Source organism: Coloeus monedula (genome assembly GCF_965178545.1).
Source record: "Coloeus monedula genome assembly, chromosome: 7".
NCBI lineage: Eukaryota > Metazoa > Chordata > Aves > Passeriformes > Corvidae > Coloeus > Coloeus monedula.
Window position 1 is genome coordinate 40,223,807 of NC_138787.1, and position 20,477 is coordinate 40,244,283.

The 20,477-nt window shown below is 41.6% G+C and overlaps 1 protein-coding gene across 9 annotated transcripts in view; it reads left to right on the forward strand.

The window, feature by feature from the left end:
* PKP4 (plakophilin 4) overlaps positions 1–20,477 on the forward strand; it is a 72,012-nt gene that overhangs the window by 25,121 nt on the left and 26,414 nt on the right. For 6 of the 9 annotated variants that reach the window (XM_082284696.1, XM_082284698.1, XM_082284701.1 and 3 more), the window contains exons 2-4: positions 2,004–2,137; positions 14,484–14,596; positions 18,910–18,944. In XM_082284696.1, the coding sequence (XP_082140822.1) occupies positions 2,009–2,137; positions 14,484–14,596; positions 18,910–18,944 (277 nt within the window). In that variant the 5' untranslated portion in view covers positions 2,004–2,008. Of the gene's footprint in view, positions 1–945; positions 964–2,002; positions 2,138–14,483; positions 14,597–18,909; positions 18,945–20,477 lie in introns of those variants that run through there. The other 3 variants (XM_082284697.1, XM_082284704.1, XM_082284703.1) reach the window with 2 other exon arrangements.

Consider the following 20,477-nt stretch of genomic DNA (forward strand, 5'->3'; position numbering starts at 1 on the left):
GAGGGGAGATCTGTGTCTGTGGGAAGGGGAGGGGAGATCTATGTCTGTGGGAAGGGAAGGTGAGGGGAGGTCTGTGTCTGTGGGAAGGGGAGGGGAGATCTGTGTCTGTGGGAAGGGGAGGTGAGGGGAGATCTGTGTCTGTGGGAAGGGAAGGTGAGGGGAGATCTGTGTCTGTGGGAAGGGCAGAAGGCAGTGGAGTGGCTCCTGCTGTGGCTGGGCTAGCATGCTCAGGTGTCCTTGCACAGTCCTGACACCAGAAACCTGGCAGGGTTGGGTTTGCGCAGTTTCTTTTTCCATGTTCCAGAAGATAAATGTGTGGATGTATGGTAAGAGCATGCAGGTTCATTTCAGGGTATGGGGCAGCTTCCCTGTGCTTCACCTGCAAGGTGCTGAGGGGAAAAGTCCTGCCTGGCTGAGTCTGAGTTGGGCTCCTTCTCTGATGTGTTTGGGAAACAGCTTTTCTTTCTCAGTTTGCCACGGTAGAAGCTGGTGGGTGACCAGGGTTCTGCACCACAGGTTGCCCCCATGACTGCTCCACTGCCTCTCATCACTTATCTCCCTTGAGTTTCCCTGAAACTGTTTGATTCCCTTAGTGGCTGATGTGAAACTGCACGTGAACCATGTCGCCAGCTCTTTTAGCAGACCAGAACACAGTGGTTAATAAAGACCCCGTGCTAGCTTTGGAGAGCTCATGGGCCTGAATGGGAGCTGTTCCTCTCACCGCCCACATGCTGCTGTACACAGAGCAGAACAAAAGCGCTTGTTCTTACACCATCACCTCACCTCTACCCATAGCAGCACAGTACTGCTCTGACAACACAGTGCTCTGCCTTTGCCTGGGCTCGGTGTACAAGCGCAAGGACAGGAACCTCCCAAGACGCCAGGAATCCCAGGAGAGATCCCTCCAGGGTCGACTCAAGTCCCCCTTCAACACCATCAGAAACATGCAGCTCTGCAGCACAGGTGTGCACTGATCCTGTGGATTGCGCTGTGCTCATTCAGGTGTTCATGGCTAATAGAACTCCAGACTGAGGGGTCTCACGGGTCTGTTCCTGGCCTTGGAGCCCCTTTGGAGCCTAAGCATCTCCTCACCCTTTGAGTAACAAACAGAATGGGGAAGGAATCTGTTCCTGTTTGTCTGCCCTAGGAATATTGAGTGAGTTTGTTCTGAAAATCTAAAATGAAATATGGGCTGCTTCTAACATTAGACCTCACAAGCTTTATTTTCTGAAGGAAATTAAAGCATGGTATCTGTGTAGAAGCTTTGTGAATGCTACCTACTTGCTGTTTCAAAGCGTTAAACACACTTCATAGCTATCTCTGTAATATTAGTTAATAGTGACTTTGATAATTGAACAAATTAATTGGTTTTTTCCATGGATTGGAATTGTTAGTGTGCTGCCTCTGCAATAACACATCTTGGGATTATTGGACGCTAATCCTGTCCTTTCCACACTATCCATAGCCGAGGGCAATTGCTTTAACTTTAGCATTTTAATTTCCTCTTTTGCAAAAAGAGCATTGGAAGCATTGTTCCCATTAAGCTTTTATTACCATAATTAGTCTCTTCCATAGTTTGTTCTTGACAGCAGAGCATTCTGCTGTTATGTGTCATTCTTCTGTGCTGAAGACTGTGTGTGGTAAACTTGTACTGATCCTGGGTGTTCTTAATAGTTAACACTAGTATTTTTCATGCATCTTGAAATTTGCTGGTTTTATTAACCACCACAAAATAGTGTTTTTAAAAATAATCTTGAACCATCATGCTGCCTTCTTGCTCCTGCCTAACCCTCGAATTGTGTAGGTGATTCTGGCCTCCATTTGCAAAGGTGAAACACTGTCACACAACGTAGATTGAGATGAGTAATGCAAAGTTTTCTGCTAATTTAGTTAAGTTTGGAAAGCTTATAGAAAAAAATAAATGTAAGTTATAATCCTGAAAACCTGGATTTTAAACATCACTGGCTGAAAATGTAAACTGTCTTAAAATCTTGTTATTGCAGGCAAAATGCCAGCCCCTGAGCAGACCTCAATGGTGGAGGAGGGGCTGCCACAGACAGCGCAGGAGACTTCCACGGGCCCAGGCATGGAACCAGAGACTACTGCCACAACCATTTTAGCTTCTGTAAAGGAACAGGTATCTGCCTCGTTTTCAGCAATTCATCAGTTCAGAGTGTGTGTGGAGTTAACTGCTGTCTCTTACAATGCTGGAGCAACCATTATTGTTTGTTTCTGTAGCATGTGACCCAGTGTCACTATAGTATATTTCGTGTATCAGTTTAAGAATCTAAATATAAGGGGTTCAGTTACCTGCATTAAACAGAAGCATCATTCTGGTATTCTGTATCCCTTGGAATGTCTGCACTGCTGTTGTAAGTTAGACTGGAAATGCAGGTTTAGTGTTAAGAAAGAAGAAAAGCTAGTGTAGAATTGAAGCAACATTGGAATCAGTCCTTTTAAGTCCTGCAGAGCAAAGTGTTCAGTACACTGAAGTCCTGCACATACAGATTGGCTATGATTAATTGTACTTTATTAAAAAATGGGCTTTAAACTCTGAGTTTGGTTTCAGTTATCAATACCAAGGTACTAATACATTTCAAATCTGCAGCACATTTATGGGTGTATATCTAAAGTGATAATTTCTATAGGAAAAATAGAATTGTTTTTGCAATCAAATTCAGCCTTAATTTGTAAAGATCATTGAAGTGGGAAAAATTGCAGTTTTACAAGGAAACACTCTAGTTAAAGTTTTTGTTCTTTTTTCTTTTTAAATTTAAAGAACACAAAGGGAGAAGGGATACTTTGGCTTTCATTGTATCATGAAATAATGATCATCTTTATTGACTTAATACACAAACCGTAACATCTGAACTTCAGAATAAATCTGCTTTGCTGTCTCTGTTTTGGAACTTCCTTTAAGATGAATCAGGACTTAATTCAAGATGGTAGCCCTGAATGCAAACACTTGATATATTAGTTCTTATGTTGTCCTGTATTAGTATTTTTTACAAAGGTGAGAATTAGGTTATATCTTGTTGAGATCAACAGTTTTCATACCCATAATACCTTTTGTTAAACAAAAATTTTCTGCAGGTTGATGAAATTTGAATCTTAATTTTCATGCCTAAATTAATAGTTTCAAAAGTAATTTAAGGTGACAATAGCAACCCTAACAATTTCTTAGTGGTGTTAAAATTAATATTCACATTTGCAGTGTGCAGGGTATCAATGCCAGAGGCTGTTGCAGTGTGAGAAGTCAGCCAGGAGTTACAGGAACCTTCAGTCCCTTCTCACCAAAGAGCATCTCACCATCTTAACCTGTCACAAATGGCCATTAGGACTCGCTTAAAGTACGTTTGTGGTGGCTTTTAGTTGGTCCATCTTATGTTGCAGTGCATAGAGAATGTGCTCACGGTAGTAGCTGGTGAGCAGAGTGGTAGTGTCAGAGCTGGGATCTCTAGGCAGGGATCCCACTGCCCAGGAAGACTCCGTGCTGCCGCTGCAGCCGTGGTGGATCACACTGAGCGAGTGGTTGGGGCAGCGCTCTCTGAAACAGCTTCATACACTAGTGTGCACTACAGGCATTTGTTAGTGTTCCTTTGTCTGCCCAAGCAATGCTTTTATCTTTTTATTAGTCCTAGAGAAAAAATGATGATGGAATATTTCTTTCTTTGGAAAAGGAGGTTAAAACCTCTTTTGCTTTCCGTTTATAAAAAGACTATTAAATATGTGGGCTATTGCATAACTAAATTCTGATGAAAGCTAAAAAATTTTATTTGTCATTAATTGTTAGAGTTACACAAACTTCAGAACTGGAGCCTTACTGTGAAATGTACAGACACATAGCATGAGTGCGAGGGGAGGAAGATGTAAATTGTCCTTCACTCTTGGAAGTGATAATATGAAAGAATTAAGAGCTGAACTGTTGCTTTCTGGTATTTTTTCTGTTGATAATAATTATGGACACTGACATGTTCAACACCCTTCCTGTGTGGCAGAAAGCCCAGAACAGAATATTTTCCAGTGAAGTTCTTTACTTTATTAAGCTTGAACAGAAACTGCTACACTGTTTGCTGTTTCCTTTGCTGCAGGAATTGCTGCGAGGTGCAGCAGGTCAGTGTTTGTAAAATAGAACTGCCACACCCTGGCCCAAGTACTTCAGAAACACTACAGTGGAAACACAATCAAGAAAAGCCTTTATTATTACTTGTCAAATTGGGCAAGATTTTAGCTTAATAAAAACTTTAAAAAAAACTACAGAAGTTTTAAGATAGATAAATGTATTGAGTTACTTTAAGCTTTCTGCCATGGCTGTGAGATGATAGTTACAATTATATAAAAAGTTGCACTAATTAGCCTATGAACCCTACAAGCTGCGTCTGAATAAACTTTCCATTTGTTTCCACTTGTGTTCTTTTCCTAGGACAGCAAAACAGTTTAAAGCAACTATTTTACCAAACTGGAGTGTGTCCTCTGAAGTCTGATCAGTTTCTCATTGAGGCAGGTGTCAGTCATCTGGGTCAATCCTCCTTGATCATATTTTAGGAAACGAACACTTCGATTCACTCGTAGTGTTATAAAATAACACAAGCAGAACAGGTGTAACCTGGAAAGAAATTTAGGTCACTACAGCTTTTTGCTTTTGTGACAAAGATCAAGGTCTGTTCTAAAGTGAAAATATTTTTTGTTAGTATAAATCCCAGCGGTGCCACCACAATCGGTTTTGGCTGGGCAGGGGGACAGTTCTGTCGTGGTTTACTTTGAGTACTCTGTGGGAGCACAGGTGGGTGTGCTTTTGAATCATAATCAGGGAGGGACTGACTCATACTGATATAAGTTATATCTCTAGTTGGTGGCCTGCTGAGCCACTGAGACATTCTCAAGTCCATGAGGCCAGATGGGATTCCCTGAGGGCACTGAGGGAGCTGCGGAATAGCTCACCCAACCACTCCCCATTATTTGTCATCAGTCCTGGCTCACTGGGAGGTTCCAGATGACTGAAGGTGCCAGTGTGATGCCCATCCATGCTCTTCCAAGAAGAGTTAGAAGGAGGATTTGGGGAATTACAGGCCTGTCAGCCTGACCTCAGTGCCCAGGAAGGTTATGGAACAGATCGTCTTGAGTGCGGTCACACGGCACATACAGGCCAGCCAGGGGATGGGGCATAGCCAGAATGGGTTTAGGAAGAGCAGGACCTGCTTGAGCAACCTGATCTCCTGCTATGGCAAGGTGAACCCACTCAGCAGATGAGGGGAAGGCTGTGGATGTGTCTGCCTGGAGTCCAGCAGAGCCTTTGATACTGTCTCCCACACCATTCTCCCGGAGCAAAAGGCAGCCCACGGCTTGGACAGGTGCACTCTTTGCTGAGTTCAGAACTGGCTGCGTGGCCAGGCCCAGAGGGTGTGGTGGTGAATGGAATTCCTTCCAGCTGGGGTTGGCCACCAGTGGTGTCCCCAGGGCTCAGTATTGGGGCCAGTCCTGTTCAATATCTTTATCAGTGATAGGGATGAGGGGATTGAGTGCACCCTCAGTAAATTTGCGGATGACACCAAGTTGGGCGGGATTGTTGATCTGCTTGCGGGTAGGAAGGTTAGGAAGGCTGTGCAGAGGGCTCTGGACAGGCTGGATTGATGGGCCAAGGACAAGTAAATGAGGTTCAATAATGGGAAGTGCTGGGTCCTGCATTTGGATGACAACAACCCCCTGCAGTGCTCCAGGCTGGGGACAGAGTGGCTGGAAAGCTGCCTGGGAAAGTACCTGGGGTGACAGTGGCTGAATGTGAGCCCAAGTGGGCAAGAAGGCTGAGGGCACCTGGCCCATATCAAAACTTTGTGTGGCCATCAGGACTAGGGCAGTGCCCATCCCCTGTGCTGGTACTGCTGAGGCATCTCCATTTCTGAGGTCAGTTTTGGGTGCCTCAACGTAAGAAAGACATTGAGGGCCTGGAGCATGCCCAGGGAAGGGAACGGAGCTGGAGAAGGGGCTGAAGCACCAGAAGCGGCTGAGGGAGCTGGGGGAGGCTCAGCCTGGAGCAGAGGAGGCTCAGGGGGGACCCTCGTGGCTCTGCACAACTCCCTGACAGGAGGGGGCAGCCAGAGGGGATCAGGCTCATTCCCAGGGAACAGGGACAGGAGGAGAGGGAACGGCCTCAGGCTGGGCCGGGGGAGGTCAGGTTGGACATCAGGAGGAATATCCTCATGGAAAGGGTGCTCAGGCACTGGAAGGGGCTGCCAAGGGAGGTGATGGAGTCCCATCCCTGGAGGTGTCTGAGGAATTTCTGGACGTGGCACTCAGTGCTCTGGGCTGGTGACAAGATGGGGATTGGACACAGGCTGAACTCAATGATCTGGGAGGTCTTTTCCAAGATCAGTGATTCTAATAGAGAAATTCCTTTTTAATGCAGGAAAATCCCAGGCCGAAACATTTTCACATTTTTCATCTTTTGGTGGATTTGATGAGGGATTGTGAGAATTTTGGGTTTGTTGTGGTTCTTTTTTTTATTTTTTGTTTGGGGAGGGGATTGTTTTCTATGAGTTTAGAGGTGGGTTGGGATTTTTTTTCTCTCAAAATATGTATTTCACTTCTAAAATGTTACAAGGCTTCCACTCTGTCATGGATAGAAGTATCTTAAGAATTGCTGAAACAAGTTTTAAATAAATGTAAAGCATTAAAATGTGTCTATACTTCTGAATCCTGGGGAGTTCTGAATCCTGCATAGAAGTTTAGTTGAGTTCTGTAGGGAGTCTCTTATCCACGTTAAAAGTAAATTGAGTATTTTCATACTAAAATAACAACTTGTTAAAAATCATGGGCCAGCATGATAGCAGTAACTTTGGGGGGGGGGGGGTTGGAATGTAGGGCAGCTAATTGCCAACTGCCCCTTGTAGGTTTATGGAATCACTGCTATTTTCTGTGTGCAACCGTATACTGCTGGATTTTGAATGAACTGCTGCTGAATTGACAAGATTAAATGGGATCATTTGGAATTGTGAATTTCATGCTTAGCACATTAGTTTTCAGTGGTTGGGCTGAGAAGAGGTCTTGCAGGAAAAGCCACTCATCAATGCAGTTTTCAATAGTAACTGGAATATGCTGATTTTAATGTCTTTGCTAAGACAGAAGTATTTGCAGCAGTGGCTGTTTTTTTAGTTTGTTCTTTGGTCTAGCTGTTTGTGACACTCAGAGATGGGCAGCTTTTCACCTTTCCTTTAGTAAGTGGGTGACAGAATAAGAACGATTGAATATGCTTTCAGATGGATAATAATACATCTCTTGGGTTTCCCTATGTGTTTTTCTAGAACTGTTGTTTGTTCAAGACTTCAGCAAAATCTTGTCCTTTTGGATAAGTATATTGAACTGTATCATATAAATAGAGAATGTGCACTTTGCTTTTTTCCTTCATTGTTAAGTACAAATTTTTTGCATCATTTTGGAGATATTTTTAATAGCGTTTGGGAGCAGGGAGCAAACCTCTACATTTTTCAGATGGAAATAGAAGGAAGAATGCATTCTGCCTATTTTTTGTTGTGTGTTAAAATATCTTTAGTAGAATGAGAACTATTGATATTAAGTCTTGGAGATTTCCTTACAGTTCAGATATGTAGTGCTGTACATTCAGTACTGTGTAGGCATGTCACTTCATGGAGATACCTGAAAAGAGATTTACTAAATGCTCTTCCAGTAATTGGGCACAAACTTATCACAGTCTCACTTTGAAATTCTGATTTGCATGCATCTAGTGATCAGTTAGGTGATAAATATGTGGCAGTTCTGAATAGAAGGCAGTACTTTTTGTTAAATGGACTCCCAAGTTTGGCATGAGTGAAACAAAAATCTTGGTCAACATTTTGTGAATGGCTGGAAGAACTGGGGTTTTTTTCCAACTCTCTTAATATTGTGTTCAATTGCATAGGTCACTCTTGTCTATTTAATCCTAAGAACTTTGAGGTTTAGAGTTCCTGCTGTTTAGCAGCATTTTTAGTTTCAGTGAGTCAAGTCTGAGATGTCAACTTCCTAAAGGTCTTATTCTAGGACAAAATAAATGCCACTCCCATCTCAGGTGAAATAGCTAGCTCATTTCCCTAATCAAAATTCTCTGTACTCCTTTATCCATATGGTGACCTAGAAGTTAATTTTCCTTTGTCCTGTGTACTGTTAGGCTTCAGAGGAGAAACTCTCCTTGAAAAAGAGCCTGTCTGAAACTGTGGGTGCCTCTGAAATGTACTGGAGTATTGACACCTTTTGTAGCACACACAGTTTAGATTATCAGCTTGTCTGCTCAGCAGCGGCTGAGCCCTGGTCCCCAGCTGGCAGAGCAGGAGCCTCAGCTCCAGCGCTAACTTAAGCTGCCCGAGCATTGTCACAAAGCTTCCACAGAGGATGTGTCAGAGGCAGTCCGGGAATGCCTCCAGTGCCATTCTTCCCTCCTGCCACTGGCAACAGTAAGCTTTCTATAAAATGCTGAAATTTTGATCCCTCATCAGCTAGAGCAGCACTAAACTGTTGTACCAGACTAGTGAACAATGCACGCATAAAAGTATTAAGGGCTTTAATGGTCTGCTGCTGTTGAATACAGAATAAGTGTGATCAGCCAGTAATTGTAGCTGTGTCATCTCACATCCTGTAATCTGTGATTCTCTCTACACTGTCCAATTTTTTATCTTTTGTCTTCTATTTTGGAAGATACTGAGATACTGAAAGCATGCAAATGCAGTTGTGTGTGTGAGTAAACTTAATTTTTACAGAAAATATTAAAGTTACTCTGATGTTGTTAGATGTAAGTACAAGCTTTTTCTGCAATAGATTCTGGTAGACAATTTAAATGCTGGGTCACTACAGTATGACATCCATTTTGGAAAATACAGTATTCAGTGTGGATTTAAGTAGTCAGTTGCTTGATCTAGCTCTGAATTCTAGCAGTTGGAAACAGAGGACTCTGCACAGAACAGTGCAAGAGGCTTATATGAAGGAAGGTGTAAATCAACTTCTGTTTTGTTTGTCCTCTTCTTTGTTGCACATTTTTATCATGAAAATATCCAAAACATAATAGCCTTTTCTGTAGCACTGTGTGAACTTTCACAGGTAATGGAAGTTGTGTGGCTCTGCACTGTGGTTGCAGTTGAGTAAGAAATAGTAAATGCAAGGTAAAAATAGTCCTCTCAAATGTAGGCTACACTTTCTTAGATGAGCAACTCAAGCTGTTGAAAGAGGCTCAGCTCAATTGTTCAACAGACAGCACTTTGTGATTAGAACACATTTCATAGTTCAGCTTACAACTACCTTCATAATATTTCATAGACAGTGACATTTGGCATTTGAAGCAACTTAGCATATCCCAGTGTTACTCCAACTAGGAGTACCAGCCCATCCTAGCCCAGTCTTCTGCCACAGCCGCCACTGAGAACTGGTCAAGTCAAGAAGCTGCAAGAGATGCCTTTGTTTATTAGAGGCATTGTCTCCCTCTGATGTCCAGCTGCCCGATCTTGGTCTGGCTAGCCAGGCATGAACCATTCAAAAGGAATCTGTGACTTCTCTTTGCTGCTTGTGCAATTGCTGCTGATTCTTCCAGAGCTGTCACTAGAAAACCTTTTGCTAGCCACCTGGGCCACTGTTTGTTTAAAGTTGTCTGTGTTTTTCCAGAGGTGTTCAAATCACAACAGGGCAGGAAGAAAGTAATTTTTATTTTTTGATGTGGTGAATGTAGATTCCTCATTCACTTCCATGTTACTGAAGGATAAAAGTTCCTCGTTAAATGAAATGCAGTTGAATCTGCAACATGGTATCATGATAGGCTACAAGATAGAAGGCGCAGAATTGCCCTTAAACCCTCTTTTATTATCCAAAGCCCGCAACAGGAGAATGGCAGTCTTCATGGTCAGTTGTGCAAACAGCATTCCCATTACTTACTTGTTTTCAAATATTTGCTGACAAGAGCCCAGCACAGTGTGTTGGTGGTTGTTGTCCCTTGCCCCAGAGCCACCAACCGCTCAGAGATACTCAGCTTTCACACAGAAGGAGTATTCAGCTGCTGAGATTGGTATGACTAGCCTTGTCTGTACCTTGGTGCAGTGAAGTGTCATCTCGAGTGAGATTTCTGCTTGGCATGTGGAGCTCACCCAGGAAGAGCGGTTGGTCACCTGGTGTGAGCACTACAACATCAACAGAGGGTTTGGCCCTCCTACAAAAACTTCAGCTTTCAAAAGGAAATTACACAGAGCTAAAATGTTCTGGGCTCTGTTTTTCACTCGTGGCAGCCTATCTGCCTGTCTGCCTGCAGTCAGTACAACTGCTTTCCAAAGTGAGCTGCTTTCTTGCCCTGTGTGTGTGCTTCCTGATCCAGAGCTGGAATTGTGGTTAAAGCTGTCTTTTATTGTAGTTTCGTAATAAGAATTATGGTCTGTGGCTTTGCAGTGGAATTTTAGGTTATGAGCATAAAACCTGCTGTTTGATAAGGTGATTAAATAGTTGATGCTAAAGAGGTTTATAGAATTACAGGTTGCTTTTTTCCCCTCAATGTGTGTTAAATAATTTTGAATAAAAGTAGGTCTGGCCAAGCCAGTGTAGTGTATCTGTCTGAGAAGATTTGTTTGGTCCTTGGGATGCAGTATGGCAGTGTGTTCTGTAATTTTGTCTGTGATTTTACTACATGCTTGCCACATAGATGTTCTGCTGCTAATGCTAATAAGCTTATGAAGAGTTGTATTTGAGTTCTGCAGCCATTTTGTCAGTAGTCAGTGCTGTAGGATTCAGTGAGTTGTGATTTGTGCCCAGGGCAGCAGCTCCTCTGTGTTGGGAGCATCCTGTTTGAGGAGTGAGCTCTCCCACTGCTCCCAGAGAAGCTGGATAGGGAAGCAAATTCCAATAGAGTCCTGTCAAAACTAGTGTGCTGTCTGATAGATACACATTATGGGAGTATGTCCATTCAGAGTGGTATAAAATTTCACTATAAGGAAGCATAAACTAGAAAGGTGATCAATTTAGGGTTGGTTAGGACTTAGTTTTCTATAATAATAATAATACAATTTAAGCTAAAAGAAAAAAATTTTAAAGCATGAGGTATTCTAGCTGTAAAAAAGATGGTAGCTCTGAAACTATCTATCCATCTTGTGTATTTAGGCAGGTATTTAAGACATATCACCTGCTGCAGATACCAAATTTAAGAAGGCGTATACAAAAGTCAGCACTCATTGTTTCAAAGTTTGTAAACTGCTGCTTCATTGGACTCCCAGGCTGCACAGGCCAGAATGTACTCCAACTAGAAAATAGAGCTGGATTTTTTTTTCTTACTATGCTTGCACTTGCAAAAGCACGTTAGATCTTCCTAAGCATCAGAGTGATTTAAAACTGGCAGATGAGTTGCAGGCCTCTTCCCCCTCTGCTGTTCAGTGCACTGTGCAGTTTGTGGCTTTCTGGTCAACACCAAAATAAAGTGAGGAACAGTGTAAACAGACAGATGATGGTGTTCCCAACTCAGCAGTGCAGGTGCCTCTGAAGTGGCCAAATGAGGCTTGGTGGCTTTTCCTTTTATTTTCTCCTTATTTCAGTTTTTCTGATAGAATACGAGTGAGTTTTGCTTTTAAATGTAGTTTAAATAAATGAAGTAAAATTTATTGCTCTGTTGTCCATTTATGTCATTCACCTCTTCTACTCTCAAGAAAAATAGAAGTATAGTTCTTCTGTTTTAACTGAACTGTTTTAACTTTTGAATTTTTGTAGTGTGGGCAAAAAAATTTTATTTAAATGGGCAATTTATTACTTGAGATGTTATGCAGCAAGATGTTTTCTAGAATAATGTGTTCATTTATGTCTCTATCTGTAATGGAAAGGGAAATTAATAGAGATTGGTTGAATGGAAGCAATTAATGGCTAGCATGTTTTATTTTATTCATCTAATTGAAAGATCAGTAAATAACAGTTGATTCAGATTTGCAGTTTGCATCTACGACATTGCTCTTTAAATATTGGTTTAATAGTAAGGAACACAAAACAGCTTTAAATATATGCTAAATGTTTTATATTATTTCTGCATACAAGGAGCACAGTATTGTTTATTTTGCAGGTTTGTATTTGTTACATGCTGTATAATACAGCATCATTTGCTCGTGAAGAAGCTTGTCTGGCTGACATTTGCTCCAAAATTTGCAGAACTTCAGCATCTGAACGGATTTTTTTTTTTTTTTTTTTTTTTTTAAATCACAGCATTCCCCGCTAACATATGAATGACCATCTGGAGAAATCAGCTTTTAGATGGACGTATTATCTATATTCTGACTTAGAACTGGAAAATAAGCTATCATTTGTAAACTTCTTTGACTTTCTTTACTTTATAAATTTCTTCAACTTTGTTCACTTAATAGACATTGTAGTATTTTCTCTCCAAAAGACAGACTGTCCTAATGAGCTGACTGGGTGCACGTGTACTGTTGTGGTATAACATGGAGCTGAATCGAGCCAAGCCTTGATGTCATACTGTGACCACTGGGTCTCTGTGCCGTACAAACCTTCGGGTGTTGTCCGGGCTTTCTAGTCCAGACACAGGCCTATGAGGTTCGTGATGGTCCGTGGGTTATCATGTTCATGAGACTCTTCATTTCAGGTCTCAGGATTAAAACAATTTAGCTGTGGAATTCGATCTAAAAGCAGATTTTAATTAAATCCAAGTTTAAAACATGTCCAAAATGCTTTTTCATACCTGAGCATCCACTGTGTCAAGTTTTTCTAATACTGAGGCTTGACAGCAATGCCAGCCGTTGTGGAAGGGGTGTCCCAGAGGAGGCTGAGGGCCACAGCTCCTTCCCATAACTTCAGCATATTCTGCTCTGTTCTCTGAGTAGAGCAATAGTAGAAAAGCTCTGTGGATGCTCGTGTCCTGAGGCAGTGCTGGGAGAGCTCCGTGTCCTGGATGCAAACCCACTTTTGCTGCAAAATTTGGGATGTTAGGGTGTTTATTCAGTTTGGTTAGTGAGTTCTCAGAAATGTTTGGAAATGTCCGCAATCCCTTGTATCTTCTGGGAAGGGCAGTCAGCTGTGTGTGTGTAACAGCCAGTTCAGTGTAGTGGGCTCAGATCAGACCTTCAGAAGTAGCTTTTTCAGTTTTGTCATCTAATCTAGTCATTTTGGCAGTAGTGCAGCTGCTGTTTGCCCTGGGCCTCAGCTGCCTGCCTGATGGCATAGGTACGAACTAGCCTTCTTTTGGGGAGTTCGTGGAGGGGATCTCATTGTGTTGTTGGTAGAAAAATCTTTATCTCGACTTGTTAGAATAGCTTTTCCCTACACTTACTCTGAGCCCCTATTGTTAGTCCAAGTCTGCTGTGTACTGTGGAAGCTCTTGGGGTTGGAGCAGGGAGCAGAGGCCCCTGCGGAGTGCTGGGAGCTGTGGGATACTGCTGAAGCACCCTTCATCTTACTGAAAAGGGGCACAAGCTGCAGGGAGTGGAGAGTGGTTCACGGAAGGGAAGTGGTTCAGCCCCATTCCATGTGATGTAGGGTGTGAAGGAGCAGTTTGCAGGAGCTGTTATCCCTGGCTCACATGCAGCTGCTGGGCAATATCATTACATGAGTCACACATGGGAGAAACCTCACTCACACGGGAGAAACCTTGTCAGTAATTTGAGCTTTCAAGTCAAAGGAGTGCCCTGTGTTACACTTGACTTGTATATAAGACTTGCTTTGTGCTTCATCCGATTGCTAAATATTGGTGGCCATCTATTTTTGAATGGTTTACCTAAGCTTCAGAGGGTTTACAGTATCAGTTTGAAAAATAATGCAATTGTGCAACAGAACCCTTTTCTCTGGTCAATAAAAGCTAACTGAGGAGAAAAACACCCTCAATATCCTTTGATGTGACATAGTCTGGATTTCAGAGTGCTATAGAAAATGGTCCAGATTTCAGTAACACCCATCCTGTGCAGCACTGGTATTTCCCACATCTTCCTTGCAGCATTACGTTCCAAAAGCCTGTTACAAAGGCTGAAGAAGTTTGGTACCCTTGACCAAGAAATATAAAGAAAGCTGAACTCAGAAAAGGTGAAATAGTACATCTCTACACTCAGCCAGTTTGAAGTTATAAATCTTAAGGTTTCCAGCTACAGTCAGAATGTAGGATACCTTAGGATTTGAAGGTTTGTGATTGGAAAGGTTAGGATACGATATTTTCTGGTTTCCTTGTTTATAGATGAAATTGAAGACTGACTTTATAGGCACTGATTTTGTTGGACTGTGGTAACATAAGAAGACACAAAAATTTTAATTGCAGGAGGAATAAAACCCAAGAGTGCTTAAACATGTTTTCTTTCTGTAACAGGTGATAAATCAATATTTGCATGAATCACTGATTTAAAGAACCATTAAATTTCCACTTTTCTAGTTTATTCCCCTAAGGAAGAGTCAAAACACAACTGTGATGAATCAGTGATTGTTTCAGAGTTAATCCACACCCATTTTTTAACATCAAGAATGCTTTTCTTTTTATTTTGGAATTTCAGGAGCTTCAATTTCAAAGACTTACCAGAGAACTGGAAGTGGAAAGGCAAATTGTGGCTAATCAGCTAGAGAGATGTAGGCTTGGAGCAGAGTCACCAAGTATCGCCAGCACAAGGTACAGGTCCTGATGACTTTACTTTCATTTGTCCCATAAATTAAAGGCTTTTTAGTGGTGCTTATGTCCTCTATACATATATTTTCACTGATAGCTGCTCACCTCTATTAATATCTGACGGATTAAAAAAATGCAGATTTGCTGGAAAGAGTTATGGGACAGTTTCAAGAGGCCTCTCTAATGATTACATTTTCAATGGAGTGTATGTAAAGCTTTAATTTCTCTTTAAACATGTTGAATTTTACCTTTTAGATTCATCCCAGGAGACATACAGTAGACTTATACGTATTTGAATCAAAGTAACAGTGCTAGTTAAATGCAGTAATCCAGGTTTTTTTTTTTCCTAAATTTTTCTAAATTAACTATCCAATTTCATTCAGCTTTTCTGAAACACTGTCTGTTGTTACATGTGTTTTCAGTGCCGCTGCACTCTCAGCTCTGGCTGTGCATGAGGCTGGGGTTACCAGGGGTGTTCTGCTGCCCCCAGTGCTGTGTTCCCATGCCCAGCTGGTCAGGCTGGCTTGGGAGTCTCAGTTGTTCCTTGGCACTGGGTTGTGAAATGAAGTAGCATCCATCAGTATGACTGACTGTGTCCAGGTGTAGTATTCCAGACACTTTCTGAATTCACACCCAGAGAATTAGTGCTTTCCAGGGTCACCTGGAAAGCACCAGTGAGTCCCAGGACTACCTGTTTTTGGTGGCAGTGCTGGTTAATTTGTTGAGAGGGAACGTAGGATTGCTTAGGTTCCTGGCACAGGGTCTGGCAGAGTGGGTAGAAGAATCAGCTGTATTGGTGAATTCAAGAAGATAGCTGTTAGAAAAGTTGAAGACTGAAAATTACCGCATTTACTTAAAATACTTGTGAGAATGTCTACTTATCTGTCTCAACAAGAAAAGCAAAATACTGATTTTCCTGGTTTCCAGTTGCTTGTAAGGTTTAATACAAGTTTATGGAGTTTAGTATATGGCATTTTATTAGAGAAATCCCCCTGTACTAAGAATTTAAAGTTACACAAAGTTTTATATCCTGCATATAGTTGTAAATGTGTTGTTGATGTAGATATTTAAGATGGAAGCTAAAGGACAAGTAAAACAACACATTCAGTCTGTAGGGGTGCTTGAGTCTCGCTGGCAGCTCTGCCTGAGCAACACGCCCGGATTGCTGGGAACAGCCCGTTGCTGCTCCTGCCTCACAGCACAGATGTATTCCAATGATGGAGGCATAGCCAAGTAGTGAACTGAAATACTACAGGAATATGTGTGAAGTACATACATTTTAAACAGAATTATATTTTTAGCTTTTTACAGCTTTTCACCATTTTACAAATATTTAATAAATAATACTTAATTTTTTTCATCTGTTGCCTTTTTTTGATGACAACAGCAGTATAGCCAAGCAGGAAGGTAGGCGATGGAAATCACTGCTTTTCTCTCAAGTGGTGCTGTTTAAACCAGAAATACTTTTCACCTTATGGAGTACTTGCAAAGATAGTAGGTTTAAACTGTTTCATGTCATGCAAAACCTGTGAAAGATGCACTGGGGATTGACCTGTCCAGTCAAGGAACTGTAATTGTGTTTACGTCATTTTTTAAAAAATAGCAAACTGCTTAACAAAATCAGAAGTCTGCAATTTCCCTAAATGCCAGTGTTATTCCTGAAGCCTTGCTGTCCTGTGCACAGGTGCTGGATGGGACCTGGCTGGGGCCTCCACCAGCCTCTTCTACCTTAGCAGAGTGGCACAGCCACGTTAGTGAGAGGGATGCTGGCCCCTGCTCTAACCTGGAAATCCAAAGCTGGAAAGTGTTTTTTTGAGAGCTGCCACATGAAAATGTAAAGTAGTGCTGGTGGTCCTTAGTGTGTTCTGTCTCTAAATGACTTAATGCTAAACCTTTTCCATTTATCAGATTTTTATTTTTCCAGATTGGCAGCTGCTTCAATTTTGTGTCTAAGATAACTTTGAACTAAAGGAGTGAAATGGCAAAGAAAAGGTGTGAAATTAAGAAAGGGGCAAAACTAAAAAAACTACCAAACAACAAAAAAATCAAATGAATCAAAACCTCAAACAAAAAAAACCCAATCCAGATCCTTAAAAATGCAAGTGAGGAAAAAAATCAAAAGGGTCAAAAAAAAAAAAAAAAGCATAGATGGATTTCAGCACAGTTTGTATGCATGCTCCATCTCCAGTTACCAAATATTTGTGTTACTGTCATATTTGTCTCTATCTTCTCTAACTGAAACTGTACATCATACCGAGCTGTTATGATAGTTCTGATAGAGGAATATCTCTGCGTGTCTACTCTGCTAACCTAATTGTTTTTCAAGGATAGTAGTGGGCTAAAATGTAGCATTTTCCGAAGTGCAGCTCACCACGTGGGCACTCTTTGGATATCTTACTTGCTACTGTCGGGAAGAGACAGCATTGCAACTAATTCCAGCAGCAGCTCAGCATGGGCATTGCAGTATGTCACCACAGTGGCTTTTAAACAGTGGAATGAAATGCGCTGGACTTACTGCTCAAAGCTGAAAGATTTGCTGTTTTCAAAACATTGCACCTGCTAGGTGACAAAATCAGATGATGATATCAGTAGGTGATGTATGCTGGACCTGTTCCAAAATCATTTAATAAGAGTCAAGGTAAATGCTTGACCAGTTGAAGTATTGACGAAGCAGCTTTCTTCATGTGACCCACGGTCAGAGCAGCCTTTTTCATTCCTACATTCCGTACCTGTAAAGGAAGTTCAAGTAGTCAGGTATGTTGGGCAGGGACGTGCTCCAGGTAACAGTCTTGTGTGTGTGACAATAAAGTATTTGTGTGTATTCAGTGTGTGTGTTACCATTGCCAGAAACACTGAGCCATGTTGCCTCGGTGTAGGGAATTGAGTTTCCAGAAAGTCTGAGGAATAGAGTAAAGGGCAAGAGTGGAAAACTTGGTATTTAGGTAGCGTGAGAATTCTGTGGCCAGAGGTTGACTTTAAGGCACTTGAAGCCTACATTAGAATTCTCCTTTTTCCTGAAGTCTCATTGTAATTCTAGTTCAGTTTGTGCTAGCATGTGTCTTTAGCACTCTTACACAAATATTTTGTTTCCAAAAAGGTTCCTAAATGGTTGATTTCATTTTAGGAAACAAGTATCTTGTGCTATTCAGTTGCTGAGCTAGTTTTCTGTAATCAGTAGCTGTGGTAGAAAGAAGTAAAATAAAAAAATCATTTAGAAATTGCTACATCTTACCCCAAATCATAGTTTCATGCTGATATTTAGGCACAATAAAATCTGATGGACTTGCCTGTTTTTCCTTTAAAGAGCTTTTAGTTTAGAAAATAGCTTATAATCACTGCAAAAAACAACATATTATTCAAAGTTTGATATTTTATATTTAGAGTAAGGAAATACATTTTCCCATGAAAATATTTAGAATATAACACATGGATGAATTCTGCATTTGTCTGCAGAGGTGGTCGTGCATCAATACTACTGTCATCATGGGAAAGCACATGCTCAGTGGAAGGACAAAAGGGTGAAGATAGTTTGATAAAAAGTCATTATTGGAAAAATGCAGGAGAAGGTTGGATTTTGCACTGATCCCAGACACCTGCTTGGTCTGTGCAGTAGTTGGCTCTGAAGGCATCTCTTTAACCTGGACAGTGTGACATCTGTCTGCTCCTCACTCTCAGAATTGTAGCTGTGTGTCAGGTGGTTTGACTTGTTCTGTATGAAGGACCGGAATTCTCTCTGGAAAACTGGAAACTGAAGAAACAGTGAAAAAAATGAACAGAAACAGACCTACAATTTTTGAACTGCTTTGCATGTAGAAGCCAGATGCTCTAGAGTGGTGATCCCCAAACCTCCTTTGCTGGACCCTGCCACGAGCAGTGACTGCTCCTGTCTGAACAGAATGTTTGATGCTGGTGGTACACAGATGTCTGTGGGCTGTGTATGCTGGTTGTGCTGTGCTGCTGGTGGCACACACTGGTGTGGGCTGTTACCGACATCATGGCACCTTAAACAGGAATTGTGTGTCATAAGTCATGCTCTCACCTGTCCTGTTGCAGACAGGTTATGCTGCTTGGTGCTGTGACGTACAGTAAGTTACAGTAAATAATTCCCACTGACTAATAGAAAATTGAACTCGATAACCAATGGTTTGGTTGTCAGGTGTAAAGCACTGCAGAGTGGTATCTACATGGACTATTGACATTTTTTCTGCTGGGGGGGGGGGGTTTGTACAGTTTTCTATGATTAATTAAAAGTACCATAAAAAGCCCAAACTAACCACATGGTTCATTTGTGTGATAATTTTTTTTTCTTTCTGCAGCTCTACTGAGAAGTCATTTCCTTGGAGATCCTCAGGTATTATCTTTTATGTACAATTTGCTTTAAGCCCAAGTAGATTTATTTTCTTGGCATTCATTGCTTGTTTTGTCAGAAATGAAACATTTAGTAGTAATGCTACATATCTTTTCCAAGTATCTTTTTTAAAGTATGACATTAATGTCGTCTTTGTCACACATGGGACACGTGTGTTCCTGTGTTACTGTAAAAGGTGCTTGAGCTTACAGGTACTTGCAAGTACTTTTCTTGTATCTTTATGTGCCTTTGCATTTCTGTGTGAGCTGTGTCTGTAACACAAGGCTTGTCATGTATTGGGTCTTCTTTGCAATTAGTTAAAATTTACTTGTGAGTCTTCCCCCTGGCAGGTAAGGAACATGAAAAAATACTGCATGTTTTAAGCCTGAAAACTGGACTTTTTTTCTTTTTACTGATGTTCTTACTTAACTGAGAAGATCTCCAATAAGTGAAGGTTTTTCTGAGAGTGCTTTTTCTGCTTTTGTATCTGAGGATAGTGTGAACTTTCTTTCCAAAAGAAACATTTTTCTTGTACTGCTACATCTGCTCCTGACTATATTGGGGGAAAGGGTAGGACTGTTTCTTCAAGGTGGCATTCATTCCCTGGTCTGTTGGAATAATCCATCCTGCCCCTGACAGGTCAGAGCACGGAGCTCTGAGAGGTTGAGTGCATCAGTTACGGTGTTTAACGTTGCGGAGTCGCGCTCTGGACTCCGTGGGCTCTGGAGTGATGGGGGCACGTGCAGGAGCCACCGTGGGACGGGCACAGACAATGGCTCCTGCAAGTCACTTGTTGTGCTGGATGACTGGGTGCTCTTGTCATGCTGGCCAAAAGTGGCCCACTGCAATCCCAATGCAGTTGGCATTGTAGGGTGAGAGCTGCATGAACCCCGTTCTGCAGAGCGTTCCTGTCCCACTCGTACATACAGGGTGCTGTCTGTCCTCGGAGCTGTGCTGGCTGCTGCACAGGGACCCTGCCTGCTGCTCCTTGTTCAATCAAGCATATTCATAATTACTATAATTGGGATTATTTTATATCCCATCCCCAGTTTTTGTTTTATTTGGAGATTAAGCTCTTAAACTTGTGCATAATTGTATTTTCATGGTTTCTGTTGCTGCAGCTGAGGTGAGGCACACGTTAGCTTTTTTCCTCTCTTTTAAAGTTAATGTTCTCAACAGCCTACTTGTCCTGCCGTTTAACTTTTGCTAGTCATGGTCATGCTTTCCAGGTATTCTTTCAACAGTGGTTTTAAACAGAAGTCAAATTTGTTTTTTCAAGTAATTGAGGAACCAGTCTTACATATTTTTTCAATGTGAATTTTGGTTTTGTGGGTTTTGTTTGTTGGCAATTTTTTAAATCACATTGTTTCCCCTTGTTCTATAATGTCCCAATGACATTTCACAACTGGTACAGATTCCTTCTGAGAGCTCTCAGCTGTTGTTTTACTTATTTATTTCAGCCAATTGCATTCCATTGCTTTATTTCCTCTTCTGATTTTCCTGTACCTTACTCGCTTTTCTCCTTAACCTTCCATT